At 34.8% G+C, this 20,832-nt stretch overlaps 2 protein-coding genes across 2 annotated transcripts; both read right to left on the bottom strand.

The window, feature by feature from the left end:
• Nucleotides 1–9,702: 9,702 nt before the first annotated feature.
• On the bottom strand, nucleotides 9,703–13,183 carry LOC148767645 (putative disease resistance RPP13-like protein 1). The gene is made up of 2 exons (XM_088824726.1): nucleotides 10,315–13,183; nucleotides 9,703–9,770 (listed from the first exon to the last, which is right to left on the bottom strand). Exons 1-2 carry the CDS (start codon nucleotides 13,181–13,183, stop codon nucleotides 9,703–9,705), a joined length of 2,937 nt encoding a protein of 978 aa, XP_088680852.1.
• A 5,176-nt stretch (nucleotides 13,184–18,359) lies between these two features.
• LOC148767644 (putative disease resistance protein At3g14460) lies at nucleotides 18,360–20,616 on the bottom strand. Its single transcript, XM_088824725.1, has 2 exons — nucleotides 20,245–20,616; nucleotides 18,360–20,163 (listed from the first exon to the last, which is right to left on the bottom strand). Exons 1-2 carry the CDS (start codon nucleotides 20,614–20,616, stop codon nucleotides 18,445–18,447), a joined length of 2,091 nt encoding a protein of 696 aa, XP_088680851.1. The 3' UTR covers nucleotides 18,360–18,444.
• Between the last annotated feature and the right edge of the window lie 216 nt (nucleotides 20,617–20,832).

Raw genomic sequence — 20,832 nt, 5'->3', positions numbered from 1 at the left:
TACTTAAGTAGTAATAACAAATTATTAAACTGGTATGTTACCTGATCGGGGATCAAATCATCTAATCGAGATCGCAGGTACGACGCTCGTTCAGGCGTTGAAGTAGTCTTTGACTGAGGCTCCCATCGGCTCGCTAATGGCCCCTCAAATTCCGTCTTCAATGTGCCACCCGCCAAATAAGGAAAGTGCTCGTAAATCCATGACTGAAAGAGCGTCAGCCAGCCAGCCATCGAGTTCGTTGATTTTTGTGAGGCTGAGGAAAGCTCATCGTACAACCGGCAAAGACATGCAGTGCCCCAAGCATACTCGCCGATCCGATCCAAATCAGATACAAGATTTAGGTACTCAACGCTTACCATGTTGCCTGTCTTGTCGCACAGTATAGTACACCCGAGCAAAAATAACAAATACGCCCGAATGGCGTATGTCCTCTTCTCCGCACTATCTCTCATGGTCACTTTGCTAAATTTAGCCTTCAACCATTCCAACTTGACCGCTTTCTTCTTGTTTACATCGTCCGGGTACTCACCTAGCAACTCGAACATCAAAGTACTGGGGATCGTTTTGGAATCACGGACCAAACGCTCGCAAGCTACGGTACGCCCAACAACTGGCAAACCGACCAACGTACTCACATCGTCAAGTGTGATGGTCATCTCTCCAACAGGTAAGTGAAATGTGTTGGTAGCTGGCTGCCATCTCTCTATGAAGGCTCTAAGTAGATGGCCGTCCACAGTATTGTACGATGCCTGTACAACTGACATTAAACCACATCTTTGTACTACCTCTGTAATAAACGGCGCCGGCTCCCAACCTTTCAAAGTTCCTGTGTGATTTCGTATTCGAAATTCTGAGCCGCGCTCCGAACGATCTGGCCCTCCGTTCACAATATGATAAGCAATGTGCTTATCAAATTTTGTGTACAATTCCGGTATCTCGGGACCTCGGACCGGTTCGTTGCTCGAATCACCAACTTCTACAGTCGAAGGTAGAGCCGGCACCGGATTCGTTGACGAAGAACCCTCTCCAGACTTCTTCTTGGTCGTGGTCTTTTTCTTGGTCGTGACTGGTATGCCCTTGCCTCTATCGGATAATTCCTTCCTCTTCTTACGGTTCGAGACAGTCGGAGGTATACGAGGTTCACGTGGTTCTTCCACTGCAAAATAACACACAAATAAAAATTAATATACATAATATAAACACAAGCAAATAAAAATAGGAAAAAAAAAAAAAAATTCACAGTTCAAATTCGACAGCTACCTGTCGAAAATTGGTTGAATTTTCGACAAGTCGCTGTCGAAAATTCAACCAATTTTCGACAGGTAGCTGTCGAATTACCAAAATTCCAAATTCAACAATTTCACCATTTTCGACATCTACATGTCGATTTTGGATGAATTTTCGACATCAACCTGTCGAAAATTCATCGAAAATCGACATATACAGGTCGAAAATGGTGAACGAAGAACCGACCCACGAATCTCAAATCAATGCTCAAATCGACTGAAATCAGATGCACCCATTACTAATTAACGATCATTCTAACCTAAAACAACCAAATCCTAATTACCCATATCAAACAATCAAATCTTAAATAAATATTAAAGAAAAAAAATCGAAACAACTATAACTTACTATTCGAAGACGACGACGGCGGCGGCTTTGGGCGACGTTGGGCGGCGTTCGGCGGTGTTTGGCGTCGGCGTCCGGCGGCGGCGATGGTTGGAGCGGCGGCGGCGGCGTCGGGCGGCGTGGGAGGGGTGGACGGAGGGAGGGGTGGACGGAGGGAGGTTTTTTTGTGTTTGAATTTTTTTTTCTTTTTTTTTTATTTTGTTTTCAAATAGGTAATTTCAAAGAAAAAATGATGTAATTAGTATTTTGTATGAAAGGGTATTTTTGTACTTTTATTTTTATTTTGGTATTAAAGTAAGAAAAAACTTATAAATATGTACTCAATTGTGGTTTTCAATTTGGTAGTATTCAACTAAGCAAAAATTAGTATTCAAAATAGTTGCCCCCTTGTTAATCACCCTTCCACCATTTTTATCTTTCATGATCCCTTTAATCAAAAACTCCTAATATCTTTTTAGACATTTCTTTCAGTGATAAATCAGTCAAATGACACAATAAGGCTATTGGGAGGTTTATTTGTTGGCAAGGAGCTGGTGCCTATTAGTTTCATGATGGGAGGAATTTTGTGCTCCCATTGAATAGTTTGGATCTGAAAAATGATTAGAAAATAGCGTTACCATGGAATAAAACTTGATCTTCTGAAGGTGTGGTATCGAACTCTTGTCTATGTATTACGACCATTCTTGAGTTTTAGTTCAAAATTTACATATTATGGCAATTAGAAATGGCTAAGAAGAATTTAGCTTTTTTTTTTTCTCTTATTAAAATGACGAAAGATAAAAATGGTAGAACGATGATTAAGAATTGGTGGAAGAAGATAGATAATTAGAGAATTACAAATTTGTCCATTTTCCAGATTTTCAGCAAGTTGCAAGTAATTTTTCTAAGCCAAAAGTGATTTGGGGTGCAAAGTGCCAAACAATTTATGTTTAAAGGGTGCAATCTGCCAATTTTGCAATTTAAGGGTGCAAAGTGCCAAAAGGGTGTAATTCAAGCGTGCAAAGTGCGAAAAACCCACCCTGTTTTACCCCATTCAAGCTCCACATTTTGAAACAAGATGATCATAAGATGTGTCTCTTGGCTTATAAATATCAGATTGTGGTGCATTATTAGAAACTATATTTTTGCACAAAACGAGTACAAACTAGAGAACATTTCTCGGAATCTAAAAGATTCTGTTGAATTTGAATATGACACCATAAATGATAAACGTGTAAGAAGATTCATAGTTGGGAGTTGGTTGTAATTATCCAAACATGAGGAGGGGGTTTCGTAATTTGACCCTAATAGTAATAATCTATTTTTAATGAAGAATTGGTCTAAAGTTTACATATGTGGTGTCGGATCTACATGACTCTTTCTAAATTGTCGAAAATAGCTAATTCAGTTACAAACATTGTGATCTTCTCTATTTCTTTGAACATATAAAAATATGTTTGAATCTTTCAATGTCGTGACAGGTATAAGAATGGCGAGCGTATCTTCTTCTTCTTCAGAGGAATACAAGAAACTCGTAAACGAGATTACCAAAGGGAAAGAAAAAGTGAAACATCTAAAAGAATCTTCTTCCAAAATCGGAGATAGTGTTTTAGAGAGTAAGTTCTTCAATATATTTTTGCTTGTTTAAATAGTAATATTGTTGTCGTTGATAGTCATATTAACTATATTACTGTTACTCTGTTGCACAGTAATATTTACACAACAAAAATCACTAATATTGTGTAATAGAGTAATATTAATATGTTGTTCGTTCAACATAAGTAAACATAATAAAAAGCCAAAATAATTAATATTGATGTGGTTGAGAGTAATATTATTGTCATCCACAGTAATATTACTGTAACAACAGTAATATTACCGTCAACCATAGTAATATTATTGTGTTTACAGTTATATTACAATAGTAGACAATAATATTATTAAGTTAATCTGTCTACAACTCAAACAAAACAAAAAACCAAAAAAATTATATTTATGTGGTTGTCAGTAATATTATTGTGTTAATTTTACAGCCAACGACAGTAATATAATTACGTTGACTTGTCGAAAAATCAAACAAAAAAACCCGATAAAATAATAATATTGTTGTGGTTGACAGTAATTGTACTATCAACGACAGAACAACTACTGTCACCGACAGTATAATTACTGTTATTGATAGTACAACTACGGTCCATGTTCAGCGGCAAGCGTAAAAAAAAGGGAAACAATTTAGGGAAAAAAATATTAAAAAAGTTAACGCCGGAAACCGGCACCAGAATAAAAAATTGAGAAAAAATAAGTTCAAAAAAAGAAAAGGTCGAAATTGGATTTTTGTGGTCAAAATTGATTAAGTTGAAGTTAATTTGGGGTTACAATTAGTAATTGGTTTTAATACATTATTTCGCATTTATTTATAATACATATTTAAGGGATAAAATTGGCGAAAGAGATATAACCCTTGAACCTAGAATAATAAAAATGGTTGGTCAGGGACTTTGCATAAAAACACTAAAAAAAAAGGGTAAATTACAACCACACCCCTCAGGTATGCTTAAATAATTTTAAGGTCCTTATGGTATCGATAATTACATTCACCCCTGAAACGTAGTTAGAAACTCTAATAGGATAAGGCATTGGATACATTATTCCGATAGGGTTATAACGGACTATTACTTTTAGCTAGTGGTGGAGATAACAATAGAGTTATGGGGTGACATAGCTCCCCCAACATTTATTAAGTCACTCATAACTATTTGTTGTCTCCACCACTTCCTAAAACCAAATAGTCCGTTAGAACTATATCGTAATAACGTATCCAATGCATTATCCCATTAGAGTTTATAACTATGTTTCAAGGGGGGGAGTGTAATTATCGATACCACAAGGACCATAAAGTTATTTAAACATACCTCAGGGATATGGGGGTAATTTACCCTAAAAAAAACAATATACAACACATGGTTTTTGATATAAGAAAAAATGCAACAGATAGTTCTGAAGCTAATTTTTTTTTTTTTCAAGGTTTTTAGTTTATTTGACCCTTATTCAAAATTTTCATATAAAATATAACATACATTATATTATGGAATTACAAAAATAAATCAGAAAATTATATTATATATTTCGAAAAACAATAAAAATAATTGTAACTAAAGTCGTCGGGAATCGAAATTTTTGGTAGTTTTATATAAAATTCCGAATCCGTGCCAAAAATGTACGGTTTTAAATTTGGATATTTTTTAATCGGAATCTGTGGAATTCCAAAATTGCATTCCGACACCCCTAACTACATTGCATTTTTTCTTTTTCTTTTTCTTTTATTTTATTTTATGAGATATATGTATGATGATGTTTTTTTTGGTATGTCTCGTGATTTTAAAATTATTAAAATATATTATTGAAATGATGTATAATGATGTTAATTTTAAATGTATTAAAAATCCCCATACTAGCTTATCATCGAATCAAGTTAATCAACTGCTGAATCTTTAGTGCATTAAATATTAAAACAATTAATATGGATCATGCAATTAATTCGCTAAATTTAATATTATCCATTTGTCCATTCTTTTATTTTATAATAAAACTTATTTATTATTTGAAATTTGAAATATATATATTAACATTGTATATTAATGTACATTTTGGTAGAATTTTATACATAATGTATAAAATAATATATTTTTTGAGTTAACTACGGATAATTTAATTTAAACTTAATAATTTATTCATATCTTGAAATATTCTATTATCAACATATATTATTTCCTCTCCATGTACCATATGTCGTTCTACTTTCTCTGTTCTTGGCTTCTTCAGACGATTTGAGAGTCAAACGCCACCAAATGGCATACTTTGACAGTAAGACGGCTCATTCGCCGATGACCGTTGTATCTCAGAGTATAAATGTTTGTTGTAGAGATGGAGAGAGATGGTTCATGTTTTTCCTTCATTTTTTGTCTTCACTCTTCTATGAGTGAGCGATACAGTCTTAGTGATGGGTAAAACGGAGAGTTTTGAGTGTGTCTGAGAGAATTTTTTTAAGTTTTAGGCTGGTGAGTCAGATCTAGATTTCTGGGTTGACAGTAATATTACTGTAACAATAGTAATATTGCCATAAATCACAGTAATATTATTGTGCTTACAGTAATATTTCAATAACAGACATTAATATTATTATGTTACTCCATCAATAACTCAAACAAAATAAAAAACCCAAAAAAATAATAATATTGATGTGGTTGACAATAATATTATTGTGTTTACAGTTATTTTACTGTCCGACAGTAATATAATTACGTCGACTTGTCAACAAATCAAAAAAAATTAAAAAAATAATAATAATAATAATATTGTGTTTGACTCTAATTGTACTGTCAACGGCAGTACAATTACATATATGTATTGTCAACGTCAGTACAATTACGTTAATGTACTGTCAGTGACAATATAATTACGTTAATTTACAGCCAGTGACAGTATAATTACAGTCTGTTAATGACTGCACAATTACCGTCAACGTTTAGCGGCCGGCGGAAAAAAAAAACCACTAAAAAAAGTCAATGCCAGAAACCAGCGGCGAAAAAAATAGACCAGAGAAAAAAAATATCGAAAAAGTCAATGCCGGAAACCGGCAGCAGAAAAACAGACCATAAAAAGAAAAGAAAATCGTAAAGTCAACGCCGGAAACCAGCGGCAAAAAATAATTTCTGAATTTTTTTTAAAAAAAAAAAGGTCAAAATTGGATTTTTGTGGTCCAAATTGATTAAATTGGAGTTACAATTAAAAATTGGGTGTAAAGGCTTGGGGGTAATTTTGTTATATACATTAATTTTTCATTTATTTATAAAAAATATTAAAGGGATGGGCTTATTGGCGAAAAAGATATAGCCCTAAACCTCGAGCTCATCGAGTTATTATTTTTTTGGCTCAAGCTCGAGTCCATTTTGCCGAGCTCGAGTCCATCTTCCTGTTTTGGCCAGATCAAGCTCGAGCTCGAGCTCATCGAGTTATTTTTTTTTTGGCTCAAGCTCGAGCTCGAGCTCATTTAGGTTTTTTTTAATTATTTATTTTTTTATTAAAAAAAATATTTATAGTAAAATGAAAAAAATTATAAAAAAATAATAAACTGTAGTTATATTGTTTTTAATTTTTATATATTATAATATTTTATCTTATTATGAATTATCTAAGTAATATAGATTTGTTTATGTTTGAATACTATAAATACTTATTATTAAAAACTATTTACTATTTAACTAATAATTAATATATATATATGTAAATTAAAAAAAAAAAAAAAAAAAAACCCAGCTCGCGAGTTGTTGAACAACTAAAATTGGGCTCGAGCTTGTGCTTGTCCGAAGCTCGAACTCATGAGCTCGAGCTCGAGGTCAAAAAACCCAAGCTCGAGTTCGAGCCTTTGTCGAGTCGGCTCGGCTCGTTTACCACCCCTAACCGCCACACAGGTAGAAGTGAAATCAAAGAAATCTCTTTCTCCTCCACTGTTGCCTGCTGCCATTATTTTCTATTTTATGTTTTGTTCGTACGAATCAACCGGGCACCAAGCCTTGCGCGGTGCTTCATCACTAGTATATATATAGAGGTAAGAGGTGATATGACTCCCCGAACATTTTTTAAATGCTTATTACTTTATATAAGATTTATAAATTTTTATCATGGTAGCATTAACGCCCCGCGGAAAAAAAATATAGTGCACATCGGTCCCCAGGACATGAAATCTTGACTCCAGTAATTGTTTGAGGGGTGTGGATGTAATTATCAATACTAGAGGGACCTTAGAGTTATTTTAACATACCTTAGGGGTGTAGGTGTAATTTACCCTAAATATAATCACGCATATAAATTATAGGGTAAATTACGAAAATCCCCTGGATTTGGGCTAAATTACGAAAAATACCCCAAATATCCGTAATTACCAAAATTTCGTCGACATTTGTTTCAATAGTACATTTTTGCACAAAATGGGTACAAACTAGAGAACATTTCTCGGAATCAAGAAGATTTTGCTTAATTTGACACCATAAAAGATGAACGTGTACGAAGATTTATAGTCGAGGGGGTTGGTTGTAATTATCCAAATATGAGAAGAGAGTGTCGTAATTTGACCTTACTTAAGAGGTGGCCCTAATTTAGTCTAATAATAATAATCTATTTTTTATAAAGAATTGGTTTAAAGTTTACATATGTGGTGTCAGATCTACAAAACTCTTTCTAAATTGTCAAAAATAGCTAATTCAGTTACAAACTTGTGGTCTTCTCTATTTCTTTGAACATATAAAAATATGTTTGAATCTTTCAATGTCGTGACAGGTATAAGAATGGCGAGCGTATCTTCTTCTTCTTCAGAGGAATACAAGAAACTCGTAAACGAGATTACCAAAGGGAAAGAAAAAGTGAAACATCTAAAAGAATCTTCTTCCAAAATCGGAGATAGTGTTTTAGAGAGTAAGTTGGTCTCGTACGAGGAGGCTCTATCCCTTCTTAAACTATTTGCTCCACAAGGACAATGTCAGTACAACGTTGTGTCATCCTCATCAGACGAAAGGTGATTAATATTTTTACTAAAAAAAATTTATCATAAATGTATAAAATCCAAGGTGGTTGTTCTTCACTCTTCGAAATTTTCATCGATTAGCATATATTTTGTTCGGGTCTCTTTGCAGCGCACGGGTGACAGTGAGACCTAAGGTACCATCCGAAGAATTCGACGATGGATACAGTTGGAGGAAGTACGGCCGAGAATATATATTTGCTCCCCTTCTCACAAGGTGACGAATATGTATGCATGCTACTTGATCTAATCTACTTCTTTGTGCTCAATATACTACGGTCTCTCCCTTTCAAAATAATACACGTGTCTTTTAAGGTTTTTACACACACATGTTAAGAAATGATCGTTAAATATTTTTTTCTGAATGTGCAGAACCTATTACAGATGTATAGATCATGTGAGGGAAGGTTGTATGGCTATGAAAGAAGTGCGTATGTCAGCATATGAGCCGAATGCAGTTGATATCACATACAGAGGGAAGCATACATGCCTGAGGTCGGCACATGTACCACTCGAACAAGTCCTCGGGATTTGACTCTCAAAAATGGACCCTCACCGGACAAGTACTTCGTTTATGCTTTTATTACAACATAGGATTGAAGAAAAAATCTACTCCATTCATTGGGTGATCAAAGTTTTAGAGAACGATCGAGCTTGCGTTTTGACTAATGTACTCGGGGAGTTGTTTTTTGATAGTAGAGTTAGGAACGCTATTATATCCGGGCTTGCAATGCGATGAAATCGCTCGAGTTGTTTAACAGAATGGACTTTCATTGTTCGAAAGCATGAATTGAGTGGGGTCCACAAAAATCGGCCAGAGATCGAGCATTATGCTTGTGTGGTTAATCTTCTTGCAAAATTTTGATTTTCGGTGTTCTTTGTTTTTTTTTTTCAAGGATGAAATTTGAATTGGTTTGGTTTTCCAGTTCAAATGTTAAGGATTGATTTTTTTCCAAAAGTACTAATTACGACCGTATTCGTCTGATCTCCACCCCTATGTAATAATCAAGTTACGGGAAATGAATATCTGAAATGATGTTTCAAACTAACATTATTTGCTTTTTTAGACTATTCGGAACGCATTACACAAAATAAGAGTATGAGAAATAATTAACCAAAGAATTTAAGATATTTATTAAGGCACCTAGGTGCAATAACACGGCACTGCGGTGCCACACTACAGAGAATTAGGTTGCAACCTAAGCATCCGGGTGCGCTTAAACGGCACCGAGGTGCCTGTCTACAGAGAGAGAGAGGGCTTTCAAGGGCTCGTTATCTTTCTTATCTGGCACCGCGGTGGAAAATTACAGAAAGTGAGGTGTAGATCATCTTTTTTTTTTTTCTTCTCACCTGAAAACTGGGTGTGTAATTTAACAACTACATCTGACACAGTCACACGAGCACATCGATAAACACGGGAGAACAACAAAAATATGAGAGCCTAGCTAGAGCTGCTAAGATTCCGAATATGAGTGAATAAAAATGAAAAATCTCATGTTTCCACAACATAAAAATCAAAATCCGGGTTCAGTAGGAGAGAAATCCTCAACTTCCACAACATCTGATAATGAGCTTTCAAAACCTGTGTCCAAGTTATCAAAGAAAACTAATCAGCAAAAGGTGTCATTTTTCATATATGGTTGAACTAAGAATGCTGGTAAATGAGCTATATTCACATTTTAAACTAAAAAATAAATCAATAGAAAGATATGATAATTACCTCCTTGCTTTTTGTCAGCAACAAAATCATATCATTAATTGCCGACACCAAATTCGGAACCAAAACTAGTGGTCGATCATAGAACTTAAATTGCAAGTCTATTACTGAATATACCTCTTACCTACATTCCAAATTTGGTCTTTACACATTTGAATCTAAAGCTTAGGGGTTATGATTCTCAAATATTCATTCGTCGAATCACATTACTGGACAACAATGTAAATAGCATGAGTTAAGTTAGGAACTACCTGTCCCAAAGATGACAGCCTAAGACTGATGCCCCCTTCACGTACACGCTATTCTCGGCTATCTGAAACACAAATAAACAAATCCAGTTGGACTAATCATAAATTGCAAAGCAAATAAAAATTCAAATGGAGCACAAATGTCTTTCGCGTACAAATACCTCTAGTACGGTCCTCTGAATCTGGATTAACAATGCTTTTCATGCTAGGAGACTTGATAATATGCAGAGTCTGACCGTCAATAGTTATCTTCTCAACCCATTCAATCTTTTTATAATCCCTTTCGCCTACGCTGCACGTATGTTTGAGCTTATCACATCCTGAGATCACCAATTCTTTAAGAGATTTGGGCAAACCATCAATTGGCAATGAAAGAAGTTTGGGACAATTAACGATTGTTAGACATTCAAGTTTTGTATCGGTAAGCACCGGCAACTCCTTTAGCATTTGGCACTCATTGATTTCAAGAATACGAAGATTAGGGAAACGACTTTCACCGGAAACTACAGACATTCCCCAAGCAGTCATTTTCTTCATCTTTACTATCTTGAGAGACTCCAGACATAGTAATCCGGAAAACCGACTACTAACAGTGTCCAACATAGGCATCTCTTCAATGACAAGCGATTTAAGATTTTCCAGTATCCTCAATTCGTTCAGGACGGAGTTCTTCGTACAACGCATCAAGTGAATAACTGAAAGCTGGGGCAGAGTGCTCAACCAATTAGGAAACTTTTCACCATTATAATTTGCGATCACCAACTCCTTCACATTTTTATGGGGACAAAGACCGTCAAGAACTTCTTCACCATTTTTTACTGCGGCCTTCCATACAAATTCGATCTTGTCAAGGAATGGCTTCGTGTGTAGGCTAGCTTCCTTTGCATCATCATGACTAAGTACATACTCAAGATTTACAATGCAAATGGATCCTCTTAGCATATCCATGTCTTTAAGATGTTGAATACCATGATGAATTTTACTCTTTCCCACTATAAACGCAGACAACGTTTCAAGATTCACCAATTTACGAAACTCCAATGGCATGTTTTGTAGCATACGTGCACTAAAAATAAGATGCCGTAGAGTAACGACGTTCTTCATGTTCTTTGGCCACTGCTTAAGTCCATCACATTTCTCAAGCTTTAGTGTCTCTAAAGCGGTGAGCTGCCCAAACAAATCGGGCAACGCATAGAAAGGATTCCCAGAAAGATTGAGAAGGCGAAGACGCTTCATTTCAAAAATCGAATGGGGCACATTATCAATACCCATATTGCTCAAATCTATCACTCTTGCGTGCTTCATATCTAAAAGAAAATCAAACGAGACCTTGGTTGTGTCACTACTTTTGGATGACACTATCAGAGTCCGCAAGTTCTTCTTGTGTGAGTTTTTTGGCACCACATTATGCACAATCTTGCGGTCCACAAACATATGACGGGTTCCTTTTGGGAAGACGAATTCTTCTTTGCTTGTTTGTTCAACTTCGAAGACGAATTCTTCTTTGCTTGTTTGTTCAACTTCCCGGGAAAGGCAGATATCACCGGATATAAACCGGATCATGCTGTGAATCACATCATGGATTTTGTAAGATTCTTGCCCCTTCGAATTTTGGTTTATGGAGAGACGGAAGAAAGCGGCCGATAGCAACTTCTTGAAGTAACCGCAAGCAACATCTTCCGGGCGCATCTTTCCCGTGGGAATTACTAAACCTTCTGCCATCCAGAGTAAAACCAATTCATTCATTGTGAATTCGTGAGAACTCGGAAAAAATGAACTATAAACCAAGCATGCTTTTAGCTCTAATGGAAGTTGAAAATAGCCAAGTGCTAACACCGGGAAGATTTGATTTTTAATCTCTGCCAAGTGCCATAAATCGCAGCTCAAAACGTACTCCCACTCGGTACGACCACGCTTGTAGCGGAGCATTGTACCAATAGTCGTCGCTATGAGAGGAAGCCCTTTGCACTTTTTTGCTATTTCCATCCGAATAGGCTCCAAGTGTAAGTCGTCTATATGCACTCGGTTCTTGATAATTAGTGAGCAATATTCATCGGTTAAGTCCTTCAAAACGATTGAAGGGGCGGTGCCGACAATTTGGGACACGGCCGTACTAGGAGTGGTAACCAAGACCTTGCTTCCTTTTAACCCGAACATGAACGGAGAAAACAATTGGGCCCAGTCCTCATAGTTTTCACTCCAATAATCATCCAAAACCAATAAAAACTTGTTCCCATGAATCAATTTCTGAAGTTTCATTTGAATGGAATCAATGTTCGATAACTCACATCTTTCTCCTAAGGCAGACTCTATTATAGACCTTGTGATGCTGATGATATCAAAATTTATACCCACAGAGGTCCACATCTTCAAATCAAATTTATCACCAAGTCTAACATCATCACCGTAAGCAATTTGTGCTACAGTTGTCTTTCCAATTCCGGCCATACCCACAATAGGTATGACAGAAACATCATCTCCCTCGTCGGCCAACAATGTATCAACAATATGTTTAATTTCTATGTCTCGTCCAACCACACGCATCTTGTCCACCACAGAACTGTAAGGCCTAGATTCTAAAACCTTCTTGGACCTCTCATTATTGTAAAGCGACTCAATATTTCTTTCAATTTTTTCCAACTTCTTCACTCGATTTGCTACTTTAGTGGCCAACTTTGAATCGAAAGTCGAAAGAAGCATGTTTCTTACCTCCGTTTCTCCTTCATTGGAGGAATTTTCAGAGAGCTTGGCTCTGTATTTTAGAACATCCAAATAAATTCCATCGAGCAAATCGTCGGTAGAGTACACGACTGAAACCGCAAATTCCAGTAAAACCTTCCATGCCTTTTCGTTAGAGGAAGTCCATCTAATTTCTTCCATGCTATCCAACATAGCTCTTATCTTCTCAATCTTTCTTTGCAGCTCCATTGTCGATTTATCAATATTCCAAACTGCAGAGAACTGCTTCGCAGCTTGACTTGCGAATTTCTGCCCTAGTATTCGGAGTGGAGTTTGTAGAAGAGGATTCATTTTTCTGCTGGTTGCGAATATGAACAAACACTAGCTTTGCTTTATTTTTAGTGAAAAGAAAGCAAAGACAAGAAAACATAAAACAAGAAGGAAACGGCTCTGTCTCTGTTTTGTACAAACTTTTTTTTTTTTTTTTAAGCAAACACCACAATGGTGCCACAGTACAGAGATTCAGGTTTCTCAGATGCGCTAATCCCGGCACCGAGGTGCCTGTCTACAGAGAAAGCTTCATTCAACCACCCAGGTGCGCTTCTCTTGCACCCTCGTGGAACATTACTGAAAGTCGTGTTTTTCTGTCGGATTACATAAATTGAATTTCTTTTTCTCATCCGGTAATTCTTTTTCTCTTATATATATGTCATATGTATATGTGTGTGTGGTTTAGTGTATTTTTAGTTTCTTATTTACAAAAGCATTTGTATCCCCATTCACTAGTGCGATGCAAGGGATCAATTTTCTTTTTCTTTTCTTTTTTTAATTCTTTTTTGAATAAAATAAAATTAACAAAAACTTTTAACAGTTGATATATAATATAATATATACCAAAAACATTAAAAATAAAAATTCCATTTTAGTTAATTTGAAGTTATCTTGGTCACGGACCTTCCAGAAAAACAAGTCCCATATATAATTTGAAGTTATTTTTTTACATTGTTTCTAAATTACTTTAAACTAATTTTAAAAAAAAAATCAAAATAATTAACGTATATGGAAAGCAATATAGTTAAATTACATGGAACATCAATATAGTGATTAAATTGTTATCCAAATTCTTGAAATGTGAAGTGTTGACCATATTTAGGGGTGGAAATCGGGCGGAATAGATTGGAAATGGCTTTTTCCGAAAAAATCCATTATAATTTTTAAATGCCTCGAAATTGGCGGAATTTCGGAAATTTCAAAAATTGTATTACTTTATAATCTCTTGAAACAAATTTGGACATAAAGAGAATTTACACAATGTCTTCACTCTTTTTCGGAATTCTATAGCGAAATGCATGAAAATCCAAAAACTAATTTACCAAAATTGCAATAAATAGAACCATATGTAGAAAAAATAAAAGTTCATTACAAATAAGTCCATCAAGGAATACTTATTCACTAAGGGGTCCACACAAAAAAAAATTTTGCCAAAAAATCATGATATTGTCAAGAGGTCTGTAAAAGACTAAAATACCCCCCCACATTTTAATATGCTCTAATTTCATCATTTTTATTTAATTTAACCTCAATTTGACCCCAAATTTCTCAAATTATTCAATTTTGAGTACAATTTCGTTCGTCGCCGCCGTTGACTATTTTTTTTTTCTCCTCCTTTTTTTGCCGGTTTTCGGCGTTGACTCTTTCGATTGTTTTTCTTTTTCGTTTTATTGTTATTTTTCTTCTTTCTGCCTGCGGTTAACGCCGGTCTCCGGCGGTGTTGACTTTTTTTTTTTTTTTTTTTTTTTTTTTATTTGATTTTTTTTCTTCAATATATTTTTGCTTGTTTAAATAAATAGTAATATTGTTGTCGTTTATAGTCATATTAACTATATTACTGTTACTCTGTTGCACAGTAATATTTACACAACAAAAATCACTAATATTGTGTAATAGAGTAATATTAATATGTTGTTCGTTCAACATAAGTAAACATAATAAAAAGCCAAAATAATTAATATTGATGTGGTTGAGAGTAATATTATTGTCATCCATATTACCGTCAACCATAGTAATATTATTGTGTTTTTAGTTATAATACAATAGTAGACAATAATATTATTAAGTTAATCGGTCAACAACTCAAACAAAACAAAAAATCCAAAAGATTATATTTATGTGGTTGAGAGTAATATTATTGTGTTAATTTTACAGCCATATACATTATTTCGCATTTATTTATAGTACATATTTAAGGGATAAAATTGGCGAAAGAGATATAACCCTTGAACCTAGAATAATAAAAATGGTTGGTCAGGGACTATGCATAAAAACACTAAAAAAAGGGTAAATTACAACCACACCCCTCAGGTATGCTTAAATAATTTTAAGGTCCTTATGGTATCGATAATTACATTCACCCCCTGAAACGTAGTTAGAAACTCTAATGGGATAAGGCATTGGATACATTATTCCGATAGGGTTATAACGGACTATTACTTTTAGCTAGTGGTGGAGATAACAATAGAATTATGGGGTGACATAGCTCCCACAACATTTATTAAGTCACTCATAACTATTTGTTGTCTCCACCACTTCCTGAAACCAATAGTCCGTTAGAACTATATCGTAATAACGTATCCAATGCATTAGAGTTTATAACTATGTTTCAAGGGGGTGAGTGTAATTATCGATACCACAGGGACCATAAAGTTATTTAAGCATACCTCAGGGATATGGGGGTAATTTACCCTAAAAAAAACAATATACAACACATGGTTTTTTATATAAGAAAAAATGCAACAGATAGTTCTGAAACTAATTATTTTTTTTCAAGGTTTTTAGTTTATTTGACCCTTAGTCAAAATTTTCATATAAAATATAACATACATTATATTATGGAATTACAAAAATAAATCAGAAAATTATATTATATATTTCGAAAAATAATCAAAATAATTGTAACTAAAGTCGTCGGGAATCGAAATTTTTGGTAGTTTTATATAAAATTCCAATTCCGTGCCAAAAATGCACGGTTCTAAATTCGGATATTTTTTAATCGGAATCTGTGGAATTCCAAAGTTGCATTCCGACACCCCTAACTACATTGCATTTTTTCTTTTTCTTTTTATTTTATTTTATTTTATGAAATATATGTATGATGATGTTTTTTTTGGTATGTCTCATGATTTTAAAATTATTAAAATATATTATTGAAATGATGTATAATGATGTTAATTTTAAATGTATTAAAAATGCCCATACTAGCTTATCATCGAATCAAGTTAATCAACTGATGAATCTTTAGTGCATTAAATATTAAAACAATTAACATGGATCATGCAATTAATTCGTTAAACTTAATATTATCCATTTGTCCATTCTTTTATTTTATAATAAAACTTATTTATTATTTGAAATTTGAAATATATATATTAACATTGTATATTAATGTACATTTTGGTAGAATTTTATACATAATGTATAAAATAATATATTTTTTGAGTTAACTACGAATAATTTAATTTAAACTTAATAATTTATTCATATCTTGGAATATTCTATTATCAACATATATAAGCGTTTAAGAGAAACAAGGTCATTTTAACCATTAACGTGTAGAAGAACCCATACAAATATTGTATTAGTGAGCAAACATTTACATTTTTATATTCAATATGATTGAAATATTTTATTTGATCATTCATATTACACAATAACTAGAAACTTATTTTATATTAAATTAATCATATATAATTTTATTTATTTATAAAACAATTAATAATGTGATATTTTAAGCAATTAAGTCTTAAATAGTGTAAATTATCAACTAAAGTAGTAAGAATAGTGTGTATATATATATATATATATATATATATATATATATATATATATATATATATATATATACTAGGGGAGTCGCACCGCGCATACGTAATGCCCCGTAGATATGAAATTTCAAAATTTGTTATATATTTTGACGGTCTATTATATACAATATCATACAATTAATTTATGCAAAGAGACAGTACAATAAAATAAACATAGTTTCAAGTAGCATGTAACATAAATTGCTTAAGATATTGCCGTAACCACAAAAGAAGTTCTCAGTTCTCAGCATTAAGAAACAAAAAGAAACAGTTGCTAAGAAGAAAACAAAAGTTGCTAAGAAAAAAATTGGGTAAATTACATCCACACCTCTGAGGTATGCTTAAATAACTTTAAGGTCCTTGTGGTAACGATAATTACACTCACTCCCCTAAAACATAGTTAGAAGCAATAATTGGATAATGCATTTGATATTTTATTCCGATAGAATTCTAATGGTATATTAGTTTCAGGAAGTTTGGAGACAACAAAGAGCTATAAGTGATTGAAGAAATGTTGGGGAGCCATGTCACCCCCTAACTCTATGTTGTCTCCACCACTAGCTAAAAGTCGTAGTCCCTTAGAACTGTATCGGAATAATGTATCCAATGCATTATCCCATTAGAGTTTCTAACTATGTTTCAGGGGGTGAGTGTAATTATCGATACCACATGAACCTTAAAGTTATTTAAGCATAACTCAGGGGTTGTTGGTGTAATTTACCCAAAGAAATTAAATAAATATAAGGATAAATTACACCTACACCCTTGAAGTATGTTAAAATAACTTTAAGGTCTCTGTGGTATTGGTAATTACAATCACCCCCCCTGAAACATTGTCCGAAACACTAACGGAATAATACATTGGATAAGTTATTCCGTTAAGGTTCTACCGGACTATTATTTTCAGGCGGTGGTGGAGACAACATAGAAAGGTAAGATGTGACATGACTTCCCAAACATTTCTTAAATCCTTATTACTTTATATAAGAAAGATTTATAATTTTTCATCATGGTAGCATTAATGCCCCCGCGGAAAACAAATATAGTGCATATCGGTCCCCAGGACATGAAATTTTGGCTCCGGTAATTAATTTAGGGGTGCGGCTGTAATTATCAATACTAGAGGGACCTTAAAGTTATTTTAGTATACCTTAAGGGTGTAGGTGTAATTTACCCTAAATATAGTCGTGACTCTCAGGCATATAAATTATAGGGTAAATTATGAAAATCACCTGGACTTAGGCTAAATTACAAAAAGTACCCCAAATATCCGTAATTACCAAAATTCCCTCGACATTTGTTCCAATATATAGTACACCAACCCCCTTATGATGTGATTTTTCACGAAAGCTTTTTTACTAGAGAGTAATTTTGACCCTTAAAAAGAAATTCCACGTCTGCAGGAGTACAATTGACATTTTTCGGAAAATATTGCCTAGACTCAAAAATATTTTATGAGGAATCAGACACCGTAAGGAGGTTGGTGCAAGACGGAAACAAACATTGGGGGTATTTTAGTAATTACGGATAGGTGGGGGTATTTATTGTAATTTGGCCTACATTCAGGGGGTTTGAAATTTACCTTAAATTATATATTATTTGAAAAAAAATATAACTAAACAAATGCAAAATCTAAGTAATCCATGGAAAAATAAATAAATAAATAAAATAATAAGACACGTGAAACTTGCTAGTTAACCAGAACCAGAGAAGTAGAAAGCAATGTAAAAATATAATTCAGACACAAACTTTTTAATGTAAAGATAATTTTTCAAGATCAATCCAAATGTTGTTTACATGTGCAATCTCTCGTCTTCCATCCTTGTAGTACAACCGCTTACTCATTTTAGGGCAGCAACGTACCCTGAGATCTTGAACCGAAGCCGGCAATTCAGGCAAAGAAATCATCTTTTCGCAGTCGTTTATTTCCAATGATTCGAGTGAGCGGAGATGCAACAGAGACGGAAGAACCGTAAGTTCCGGACATGATCCAATCGTAACATCTTTGAGGCATGGGAAATCACCATCCTCCATTCCAGACCATTCCACAAGGTTCGGCATGTCGTCGATACTCAATTTCTCTAGCTTCGGAAATGCAACTTTAACACGAGTTTCGGACTTTCTGCAGAATAGGGAATTAATATCCCTCACACTTGTCATCTCCACAAGATCGAGGCTCTTAAGAGACGGCAGTTCGCCAAACGAGGGCAACGTGTCGCAATTTATGCATCTTATGAGGAATATTGTGGAAAGATCGACAAAAGATGGATTGGTTATCCAGCTCGGAAGCTTCGAACCACAATAATCTGAAATGTCTAAAACTTTAAGGTTAAAATGAGGCTGCAGACATTCTAAGATGTCGGTTGCATCGGGGTTTTCGACACTACCCCAATACAAGTACAGATTATCTATGCGTTTCTTATCGCACAATGCAGCTGCCTTTGCTTCTTCCGCGTTAGATACATTATGAAGATTTAGGATAGAGAACGACCCGGCGATCTCGTTCATGTTTTTCAGCTCCGTTATTCCGCACCCATCGTCGGTTTCCCCCACGATGAACGCATCTAATGTTTGGAGTTTGGTTAAGTTTCCCATCCCACTAGGCATGACCCTCAGCTGGCCAAAAATCTGGAGGTCCAGGTGGCGAAGATTAATCAAAGACCCGAATCCCCGTGGCAGTTCGTCGATTCCAGGGCAGTCCCTCAATCTTAATGTCTGAAGAGAAAGAAGAAGATCGATCGACTGAGGCAATTGATCGATGGGAGTGTTGGAGATGTCTAGGAATCTCAAAGAATCCAAATACTTGATGGAACACGGTACGTGTGTTATGTTGCTCGAGCTCAGATCCAATGTTTTTAAGAGCTTCAAGTGGGGAAACCTTAAATTGCACATTTTATTCCTCGGAATACAGAGATTGACAACTAAGAGTGTGCGAAGTTTCTTGAATTTTGTAAGAGCATCATCAACTAAAGCGTCGCCATGTTTACGACAGTCCCATGTTAAGTGTAGGATTTCTTGGTTGGTCGTATCCAACTCATTACCATCTCGGATTCTTACGTAATCGCCTCGTTGGATAATGAACCTAGCAATTTTGGATTTGCCGTTGACTTGGTAATGGGAAAGATAAGCAGCAGTTGGCTTTGCAGGTACGATGATATTTTGATTAAGCAAAAAGTCGAAGCACAAATTACCCACGTCCTCCATTCGTTTCGTCACTTCGAGTTTGATGCATTCTTCGGCAATCCACATTTGTACCAATTTATCTTTTGAAAATCCGTAATCCGGAAGAAATAGGGCAAGATGCCGAATACAGTTCCAGTAATCTATTAGGGGAACTTGCGAATTTTCAATGTCTTCTTCTTCTATGCCATGTTCTTCATAAGCTTTTCGTCGTTTTGCTCTAAGATTAATTTGTTCTGTAGTTTCTTCAGAGGGAGATGCTTCATGTTTTATAGCAGCAGGTAACTTCATCTGCAAAGGTTAACCAAAAACTATACATATATACAACAGATTTAAAAAAAAAAAAAAATTAATAAAAAATTATGTAGGGACCTTTTGGTTGAATGAAGTGGTGGCAGAAAGCTGATTGAAAAATGGATGGCAAAGAAGTTTCTCGACTGCCCATCTATTTTTTGATTCATCATCTTTGTGTGTCTTCATACAAGAAGAGAGAAACCTATACAACAGCTCGAACAGAAGATAGATCTTCCCCTTGATTTCGATAACCTCGACACATTTCAAGAGGTTCGGATGTTCCAATTTCATCAGAATCTCAATTCCGCCGCCGCCGCGGCGGAATTCCTTCAAAAAGTATTTCACGCCCGTCACCCGATCGACCACTTCGTAGATCTCATTGCCCGTTCCTTCTTCTCCGGTCAGTTGGTGTTTCAGATATGACATGTTAGCCAATCGGTTAGCTCCCATCATTCTTGGACAATATTATACTCTACCCATCTCTTTTTTTCAACAAACAAAATACTCTGTTTTTAACAACAATCATTATAATAATGGGTCATATTTAGGTAATCACAACAATAATTCTACATTATTCTCCAATTTGTACCTGTTTTACCGGGTTTTTTGCACTTTGCACCCTTGGATTACACCATTTTAGCACTTTGCACCCTTAAATTACAAAAT

This window comes from Erythranthe guttata, chromosome 10 (assembly GCF_056151865.1).
Source record: "Erythranthe guttata isolate IM_541 chromosome 10, IM_541, whole genome shotgun sequence".
NCBI lineage: Eukaryota > Viridiplantae > Streptophyta > Magnoliopsida > Lamiales > Phrymaceae > Erythranthe > Erythranthe guttata.
The sequence above is the reverse complement of the archived record's forward strand: the minus strand, read 5'-3'. Positions and strand labels throughout refer to the sequence as shown.